This window comes from Triplophysa dalaica, chromosome 24, assembly GCF_015846415.1.
Source record: "Triplophysa dalaica isolate WHDGS20190420 chromosome 24, ASM1584641v1, whole genome shotgun sequence".
NCBI lineage: Eukaryota > Metazoa > Chordata > Actinopteri > Cypriniformes > Nemacheilidae > Triplophysa > Triplophysa dalaica.
This window is the reverse complement of record NC_079565.1, coordinates 16,676,279-16,686,450: the sequence shown is the minus strand read 5'-3', so window position 1 is coordinate 16,686,450 and position 10,172 is coordinate 16,676,279. Positions and strand designations below refer to the sequence as shown.

Sequence of the window (10,172 nt, the reverse complement as noted above, 5' to 3'; positions counted from 1 at the left end):
AGAGATAAAGAGAGACAGAGAGAGAGAGAGAGAGAGAAAGAGAGATAGAGAGAGAGAGATAAAGAGAGAGAGAGAGAGAGAGAGAGAGAGAGATACAGAGAGAGAGAGAGAGAGAGAAAGAGAGACAGAGAGAGAGAAAGAGAGATAGAGAGAGAGAGATAAAGAGAGAGAGAGAGAGAGAAACAGATAGAGAAAGAGAGACAGAGAGAGAGAGAGAGAGAGAGAGAAAGAGAAAGAGATAGAGAAAGAGAGAGAGAGAGAGAGAGAGAGAGAGAGAGAGAGAGAGAGAGAGAGAGACAGAGAGAGAGAAAGAGAGATAGAGAGAGAGAGATAAAGAGAGAGAGAGAGAGAGAGAGATACAGAGAGAGAGAGAGAGAGAGAAAGAGAGACAGAGAGAGAGAGAAAGAGAGATAGAGAGAGAGAGATAAAGAGAGACAGAGAGAGAGAGAGAGAAAGAGAGATAGAGAGAGAGAGATAAAGAGAGAGAGAGAGAGAGAGAGAGAGATACAGAGAGAGAGAGAGAGAGAGAGAGAGAAAGAGAGACAGAGAGAGAGAAAGAGAGAGAGACAGAGAGACAGAGAGAGAGAAAGAGAGATAGAGAGAGAGAGAGAGAAAGAGAGAGAGACAGAGAGACAGAGAGAGAGAAAGAGAGATAGAGAGATTCAGGGTCTTCATTCTTCAGCATTTGGTTCTAAAAGCACAGACCTCGAGTTTCTCAAAAATATTAGTAATGCTGACATTATTGTTCTCACTGAAACATGGTGTCGAGATAATGTACTGTCCCTCAGGCTACTATGAAATAATTGTGCCCTCAGTTAAACTAAGTACAGTCCATCGCGGACGAGATTCAGGAGGAATATTAGTGTGGTACAAAGAGAATCTGAGCAAACACATATCTATAATGACAGTTGGAAAATATCACTGCTGGTTAAAACCAACCAATCAAATAGGCATTTCAGCCACTGACACGTATCTCTGTGCCATCTATATTCCTCCTGCAGAATCCCCGTAGCATGATGACGAATATCTTCACAACATCCACACAGAAATCAGCCGTTTCCAGGCCCAGGGACATGTGCTGATGTGTGGAGATTTTAATGCAAGAACAGGGTCTGAACCTGATTACATTGATCCGAATGGCAATAAACATGTCTTTGGCCAAAACCCCTTGAACCTCACAAAAAATCCCCCACCAAGAAACAACCTTGACCAAACCGTAAACAAACACGGTAGAGAATTATTAGAGTTGTGTCGAGCCTCAGGTCTGTACATCCTGAACGGCAGGATCAGAGGAGATTCATTAGGGAGGTTCACATGTTGTTCAGGTCATGGAGCTAGTGTAGTGGACTATGCCATCTCTGACATGGACCCCTCCTCCTTCAGCGCATTTACTGTCAAACAACAAACTCCTCTTTCTGACCATAACCAAACTAACATATATGTTAAAACACTGACTAATCGCACACCAAACACACCGCAGACCTGTAAAATGCATCACATCCAGCAGACATACAGATGGGCTCCAGACAGCACCGACACATTTATTCAAGTCCTTCATTCTGAAGAACTGAAAAAACTCATCAATACATTTATTAATAAAACATTTGAAATAACTAAAGATGACACCCAATCGGCTACAAATGAAATCAATGACATCTTTCAAACAGCAGCATGTAAAGCTGACTTGAAAAAGAAAGGGACAAAATATTCTAAGAAAACACCAAAAGATGAAAAGTGGTTTGACCCTGAATGCAAAACATTACGAAAACAACTGAGAAAATTATCAAACCTGAAACATAAAGAGCCGAACAACACAAATCTAAGAAGTGAATATGGCTTGAAACTAAAAGAATACAAAAAAACAATAAGAAGGAAAAAGCAACACTTCCTGATCAATAGTTTTGATGAAATAGAACTGTCAATAAACCAGAATCAGTTCTGGGACATGTGGAATAATCTGAGCACAACAAAACCACAAGATTTACCAATCCAAGACGGAGACATCTGGACAAAACATTTTGAAAACTTATATAAAGAAATCCCACCAAAAGAACTTAATGACAATTATAATCAGATGAAACAAAATCTTCAAATTTATGAAAACACGATTAAAAATAATCAAAACCCATTGGACTTCCCAATTACACACAAGGAATTGAGCAATAAAATTAAAAGCCTAAAATGTAAAAAATCTTGTGGTCCAGACAATATTCTGGGTGAAATGTTGAAACACAGCACACCTGAGCTGCAGACGGCTGTGCTGAAATTATTCAACCTCATCCTACATTCAGGCCACTTTCCTGACATCTGGAGCATAGGACTTATTACACCAATACACAAGAGTGGAAATAAATTAGATCCCAATAACTTTAGAGGCATTTGTGTTAGTAGTATTTTGGGGAAACTATTTTGTAGTATTCTAAATAACAGAATTATACATTTTTTAAGTGAACACAATGTCCTGAGCCCATGCCAAATTGGCTTCCTTCCAAATCACAGAACTACTGACCACGTCTACACCCTACACACCCTCATTAATAAACATGTTCAACAGACCAAAAATGGGAAAATATTTGCATGCTTTGTCGATTTTAGAAAAGCTTTTGATTCAATTTGGCACGAGGGATTATATTTTAAACTCTTAAAAAATGGTGTAGGTGGTAAAGTCTATGATATCATCAAATCAATGTATACAAACAACAAATGTGCAGTACGAATTGCCAAAAAACATACAGACTTTTTTACCCAGAAGAAAGGAGTGCGACAGGGTTGTAGCTTGAGTCCAACACTTTTTAATATGTATATTAACGGATTGGCAGAACAACTGGAACAGTCTAGCGGCCCTGGACTCACTCTCCAGAACAAAACCATCAAACTCTTGCTGTATGCAGATGATCTGGTGCTGCTGTCATCCACCCCACAGGGACTACAGCAGCATCTGGACCTGCTCGAGAACTACTGTCAGAACTGGGCCCTGGCAGTCAACTTTAAGAAAACCAACATTATGGTCTTCCAGAAAAAGCCCAGATGTCAGGAACACAGATATCACTTTAGTCTAGGAAACACCCCACTAGAACACACAATGCACTACACTTACCTCGGCCTGATCATCACCGCTTCAGGACGTTTTAACATGGCAATAACTGTGCTGAAAGATAAAGCTCGACGAGCTATGTATGCTATAAAGAAAAAATTCATAAATATTGATTTACCCATTAAAATCTGGTGTAAAATCTTCGACAGTGTTATACTGCCCATAGCACTGTATGGAAGTGAGGTCTGGGGTCCACTCAGTGATCAGAGATACACCAGATGGGAGAAACATCCCACAGAAACCCTACACACAGAATTCTGCAAAATGATTTTAAAATTACAACGGAAAACCCCCAACAATGCATGTAGATCAGAATTAGGCCGATTCCCATTAATTATTAACATACAAAAAAGATCTCTCAAATTTTGGATGCACTTAAAATCAAGTCCCACAGATTCCCTTCAGCATATAGCTGTTCAAACACAAGAACTGAACCCAGAAAAGAGTCCTCTGAGTCAACTCATCACAAGACTCACTAACACTGACCGGTCTCTGACCATTACTGCCGCAAACATCACAACAAATCAAATTATTAAACAAACTAAAACTACATATCTGGAACATTGGGAATAGGAAACAAAAACACAGAGCAAATTACAATTTTACCGAAGTCTAAATACGAATTATGAATTCAAAGAATACCTGCAAATAATTAAAGACACAAAACAAAGACAATTGATGTGTAAATATAGGACCAGTGATCATAGTTTGGCCATGGAGACCGGCAGACACAGAAAAAACTGGCTGCCCAGAGAGCAAAGAGTGTGTGTTCACTGTAACATAGGACAGATCGAAACAGAAACACACTTCCTCTTACACTGCCACAAATACACAACTATAAGAGATCTATTCATGAATAAATGTAATAAAGTCATCAAAAACTTCTCAGCTTTGGGTGAAACTGAACAGATGAAAATAATATTAGGGGATGGACAGACAGCAGCACTTGCTGCCAGATATGTGTGGATGTGTCACAGCCTGAGAGACAGTAGATGAGTGTGTGTGATATTGTGTTATATATGTCATGTGTATATCCCCACTCTACCCACCATCGTCTCCCTTGATAATGTGTAAGAATATATGTATGTTAACACTGTGGTAATGTTCACAAATGTTCCAAATCCACTGTTCGGTTATTTAAGTTAAAGTACGTTTTGTTTATGTTTTTTACCTGTTTATACGTGTACATTGTGCTTTGGCAATATTGTAACAATAACAGTCATGCTAATAAAGCAAATTGAATTGAATTGAATTGAATTGAGAGAGAGAGATAAAGAGAGAGAGAGAGAGAGAAACAGATAGAGAAAGAGAGACAGAGAGAGAGAGAGAGAGAGAGAGAGAGAGAGAGAAAGAGAGAGAGAGAGAGATAGAGAGAGAGAGAAACAGATAGAGAAAGAGAGACAGAGACAGAGAGAGAGAGAGAGAGAAAGAGAAAGAGATAGAGAAAGAGAGAGAGAGAGAGAGAGAGAGAGAGAGAGAGAGAGATAGAGAGAGAGAGATAATAATACAGAAGCGTCTGAAAGACGACATCTAGGTACACTTTTATTTCCTCTGAACTCAGAACAGTGAATAACACTGCCTCACCAGCTGATCTACAGTAACTCTTATCTGCTCGTCCTCTTTACAGAGCTGTCAAAACTACCGTCGACTCTCTATAACTATAGCACATCATCATTAATGACACTTTCTGTGCGATACAATATCATCTTAATCGTGGAAGTATGACGTCATTGGTGTTTAGTGATTTCATTTGGCTTGAGGTAAAGTTAATAAATAGTTAACGCACATAAAACTTTTAAACAGTGAATGGGAAAGGGTCTTTTATCGCTTCCACATCATATTAAGATGCATGTATAACAAAGAATGGCAAAAATGCAGATGTCATGTTAATGAACACACCTTATAACGTTACTTAACTCCAATATGATACTGTGTGAACTGAAGATGCGCTAAATAACGCAGCCTGAAGCCGTTTTCATAATAACGGGGAATATAAACCGATCTCGAATTCTTGTACAGATTACATTATTACACACAATATTTACGGGGGGCTAAACTAGAACTTTAGGGGGGCTTTATGTCCCCTAATAAGGGCCTAGCAACGCCACTGCCGCTTAGGTTCTGTCTTTGATAAATCGTGACACAATGTTTGTCCAACAACACAGACAGAGGATTCAACCTGCACCCCAGCAGTGGCAGCTCAGAGTACACTCAGGAACAGGTTGGTTTTATCATTATTTGTGTGTGACTGCAAATATAAACAGAACAACAATAATAAATCTTACAGGTTTAAACTTCTCATATACATGTGCACAAGCATAAATGCAAAATCACTTGTAATAATCCGAAATAACACAATCATTAGTAAGTAAGAGGCAAGATTATTTACAATTTACAAGTATATAAATATATGGGCGATCATGATCAAGTGTGCATTAATATTGCACTCAAATGGACATCAGCAACACTGATGACGTATGTTTCTTGGTCACATGATCAAGCCTTTTGGCACTTCCCCAGGTGGCCACTAGATGTCACCTTTGTGACGCTGTTTTTTTTACACAATAGAACGTCATCACAAGACAAAGATCACACAGATCTCAGTTGCTAACATTCATCTAAATATCTTTCTTTGTATTCAACAGAACAAAAAATGTGTACAGGTTAGACACAGTTTGAGGGTGAGTAGTTAATTCAGGGAGGGAGTATCCCTTTGATGTTTTAACAAGTAATAATACTGTAATAAACAAAAGGACATTCAACAGGAAACAATACAATTCAACTTAAAACAGCAGTTTCACAATGTTTCAGTGCTTTGTGTTATATTTACTGAAGAAGTTCTTTTAAGTGACTGTGGATATTGATCCAGAAGCACATGGCACACTTTTATCTATTTTTGATTAATCTTTTTTTCCTAGAAAATGTCTGGGACCCCTTGCATCCTTCTGGAGGCCCCTGAGGGTCCCCACAACCCAGTTTGAAAACCTCGGTTTTAGTTCCATGAAAGATAAACATGTCCCCTTTAGTAGATTACCTTTGAGGATAAAAATAACTTGATGTTACACAAGTAAAAGTATTATCATGTTTGTTTATTAATATTTATCATGGTGTAGTTACTGTAGTGATACACATAAGTAGAAGTAATGTGTGAAAGCAGCACTTATACTGTAAATGAAAACACAGTTTTTTTGTGAAGCCGGACAACAAGTGTGTTTTGTTCTGGTTCTAAACATACAGGTTTTTCTAAACATACAAAATATATGAGTATGAAACCACTAGATGTGTGGAGTGAACAGCAGTAGACATTGGCTGTATCTTGATTCCAAGAACTCAAAGAAGGGACTTGTGCTCTTGTGAGGAAGCAACTCAAGCGGGTCTTCTAGTCTCTATTCCAGAAACACATCCGGGTAGTTCATGCGTCCTCTCCTTACAAAAATGAAAAACCATGTTTTTTGGTGCATTTATTACACAGGGCACAATTATGGTTTCACTTCAGTTAACGTCTGTGGTCAGGAAGACATGATGAGAGCTGTGAGGCGGGCCGGTGGCGTGATTGATAGTTTGAATCAGCTGTGTGCGCATCGGTCCGGCATCTCACAGAGGAGATCAGGAGCATAAGAGGACGAGTGACGGGACTGCTGATGAGAGAGGACCGGGCCCGGACATGTTTTACGACTGTATTTATGTTCTTGAGGCCGGCGGTCGACCGTGAGGTGGCTGCCGGCATTTTACTTTCCTTGTTTTTGTTTGTTTATTTTATTAAAACTTTATTTAAATGTCTGCTGGTTCCCGCCTCCTTCCTTCCTTTTAATGAACTTCGTTACACTGTCGTTTACTATGGTTTTGACTAAAACTTGGTTTTTAAAACCATAGTTATTTTGTTGTTTTACCAAAGTAACCATGTTTTTTAGGTTTTAACCGTAGTAAAACCATGGTCAATTTTCATAAGGGTCTCTACTTGTGTTCTTTTGTACTGGAACCAGACTTTAACGGTTGGCGATGACGTAGAGCAAGAACACGAGGACGCAAGAAGGCTGAAGAAGACTCATTGAGAAACAGGCATTTCTCAAATCATTTCTCAAACTATTTCTCTAACTAGGTGTGTATGGGGATTTTGTGATGTACCTGTTACACATGAAGGTCCAAACATCAACATGACGTACAGTATGTCCACTTGAAACACTCCAGGTCTTTATATGACTAAACAAGTGTTTTTAATCACCATGTTCATAGTGTCAGTATAGAGTCTGTAAACAGGGCTTGTTTGATTGTTAACATGGGATGGGATGTTCTTCCCACGATCTGTTTCATTCAGGGTCATATCTCTGAGGATTTAAACTGCTCGAGAGAGAATCATCACAAATATTACCACACGCATGTATATAGCCTAGTGACAGAGAGACAGAGAGAGGGTGTGAGAGAGGGTGAGAGAGAGACAGAGAGAGACAGAGAGAGAGAGAGAGACAGAGAGAGACAGAGAGAGAGAGAGAGAGAGAGAGGGTGTTAGAGAGGGTGAGAGAGAGACAGAGAGAGACAGAGAGAGAGAGAGAGAGAGACAGAGAGAGAGAGAGAGAGAGAGAGAGAGAGAGAGAGAGAGGGTGTTAGAGAGACAGAGAGAGACAGAGAGAGAGAGAGAGAGAGAGAGAGAGAGAGAGAGAGAGAGAGAGAGAGAGAGAGAGAGAGGGTGTTAGAGAGGGTGAGAGAGAGACAGAGAGAGACAGAGAGAGAGAGAGAGAGAGACAGAGAGAGAGAGAGAGAGAGAGAGAGAGAGAGAGAGAGAGGGTGTTAGAGAGACAGAGAGAGACAGAGAGAGAGAGAGAGAGAGGGTGTTAGAGAGGGTGAGAGAGAGACAGAGAGAGACAGAGAGAGAGAGAGAGAGAGAGAGAGAGAGACAGAGAGAGAGAGAGAGAGAGAGAGGATGAGAGAGAGACAGAGAGAGAGAGAGAAAGAGGATGAGAGAGAGAGAGAGAGAGAGAGGATGAGAGAGAGAGAGAGAGAGGATGAGAGAGAGAGAGAGAGAGAGAGAGAGAGACAGAGAGAGAGAGGATGAGAGAGAGGGAGAGAGAGAGAGGATGAGAGAGACAGAGAGAGAGAGAGAGAGACAGAGAGAGAGAGAGAGAGAGAGGATGAGAGAGAGAGAGAGAGAGAGAGAGGATGAGAGAGAGAGAGAGAGAGAGAGAGAGAGGATGAGAGAGAGAGAGAGAGAGAGAGGATGAGAGAGAGAGATAGAGAGGATGAGAGAGAGAGAGAGAGAGAGGATGAGAGAGAGAGAGAGAGAGAGAGAGGATGAGAGAGAGAGAGAGAGAGAGAGGATGAGAGAGAGAGAGAGAGAGAGAGAGAGAGAGGATGAGAGAGAGAGAGAGGATGAGAGAGAGAGAGAGAGAGAGAGAGAGGATGAGAGAGAGAGAGAGAGAGGATGAGAAAGAGAGAGAGAGGATGAGAGAGAGAGAGAGAGAGAGAGAGAGAGAGTGAATGGGGAGTTTGAGTGTTGCCGGTGCTCTCTGTGTTGAAGTGGTGTTCAGAGAGTTTCATTCATGTGTCGTCACTCGGAGCCGCTTCACCTGTAGACTGTTCCTAGACTTCTGCACATCTGACTCCATCTGAATGAGGTAAAACTTCTCTTTACACCATGAACTTCACAAACTACTGCACTTTATAAGAGTTCTGTATATAACCCATGACATTGAGAGAAGTTTGGTTCATCAAATAGATTTTTCTTCAGGTGAGATTACTAACCACCCAGTCTTTAAAGCATTGTATTGTAGTCATGAGAATGAAATCTTCTTCAGATAATGTCTCCTGATATAAATGTACAATACAAAGAATAAAGTTGTGTTTAACAGACAAATTCTGATCAGAGGAACAACATCATGTTTAACAGGTTCTTCTTATCTTCAGTACAAAACAGTTGTCCTGAAGGTTCTCTTCAAGTGTTCTGGCATTAAGTGCATTGTTTGAAGTAATCTAGAGTTTGCAGATTGCGCATCATTTTCAAGACATGTTATTTCATGAGAGAGATGCAGTACGGCTAAGCATAAATAATGTTTTATAATGTTGGTCACAAACTCTGTTTAATGTTGCTTTTCATCTTCAGGTCAAACTCTGATCTACAATCTATTGAAGTTGATCGCTTTCAACACAGCGGTCATAATGAGAAATGAACATCATTCCTCTGTAATAAGCAACAAAAAGCAAGATAACATCATCAAAGTCACAGAAGATATTGATGACCTCCAAGATTCAATGGTAAGTGTTTTGATTAGTTTTACACAGCACTTCTTGTGACAGCAAGTGTAGCACATCACACCTGAATATGTGCATTACATATGGATTGAAACGTTTGACACTGTGTTTATCTCTCCTGTTCTTTTGCCGTATTAAAACTGATACGATTAAAGGCACAATATGTAACTTTTGCCACAACAAAAACAAATGTACAGCTGGATTATACAGTGAAGGAATGAAGGCAGTTATCGTCTTCAGCTCCACTGCTGATGGAAATCAATCAGACACGACGCACATACTGTACCTTGTGCATGGATGACCTGATGAAACAATGTTATCTTATGTTGTTGGTTATGTGTTACTAGTATTGATAGAAACAACAACATAGTGGTGTGCGAAGGGTTTTCAAAGTCAAAGAAAGTGGGCCACTGTTTCCCCCAATATGAAGTGCAGTCAGTATTAGATTTAGTATGCAATTTTTTACCCTAAACTGAGTGAGAATATCAGAAGACAACAATGCTGGATCCATACTGTAGTAACACATGTGACAAGGCTCAAATTTATCCTACTACTTAGTTCACACTGTTCATGTTGATTGACAATCGCATTTACTCACTGATGTAAATCTTGAAATGTTCTGTTCACATTGTCAGATTCTGGATTGTCTGTCACATCACAGAGTTTAGGCCTAGTCCACACATACACGGGTATTTTAATAAACAGAGTTTTTCCTTTTTCGTAAAAAAAAGCATGTCCACACAAAAGCGCAAAAACATGTTATGAAGTGCTGTTAAAAGCATGCCAATCCCACAGGTGGCGATATAATCCTTACCATAAAGCAGTGTTGGCCAAT

The 10,172-nt window shown here is 39.9% G+C and overlaps 1 protein-coding gene across 1 annotated transcript in view; it reads left to right on the top strand.

Annotated features, from left to right (window-relative positions):
* The first annotated feature begins 8,499 nt into the window (after positions 1-8,499).
* Positions 8,500-10,172, top strand: part of LOC130413935 (anoctamin-1) — a 39,187-nt gene continuing 37,514 nt past the window's right edge. Inside the window, exons 1-2 of the mRNA XM_056739481.1 lie at positions 8,500-8,703; positions 9,189-9,340. Of these exons, the coding sequence (XP_056595459.1) occupies positions 9,245-9,340 (96 nt within the window). The 5' untranslated portion in view covers positions 8,500-8,703; positions 9,189-9,244. The remainder of the gene's footprint in view (positions 8,704-9,188; positions 9,341-10,172) is intronic.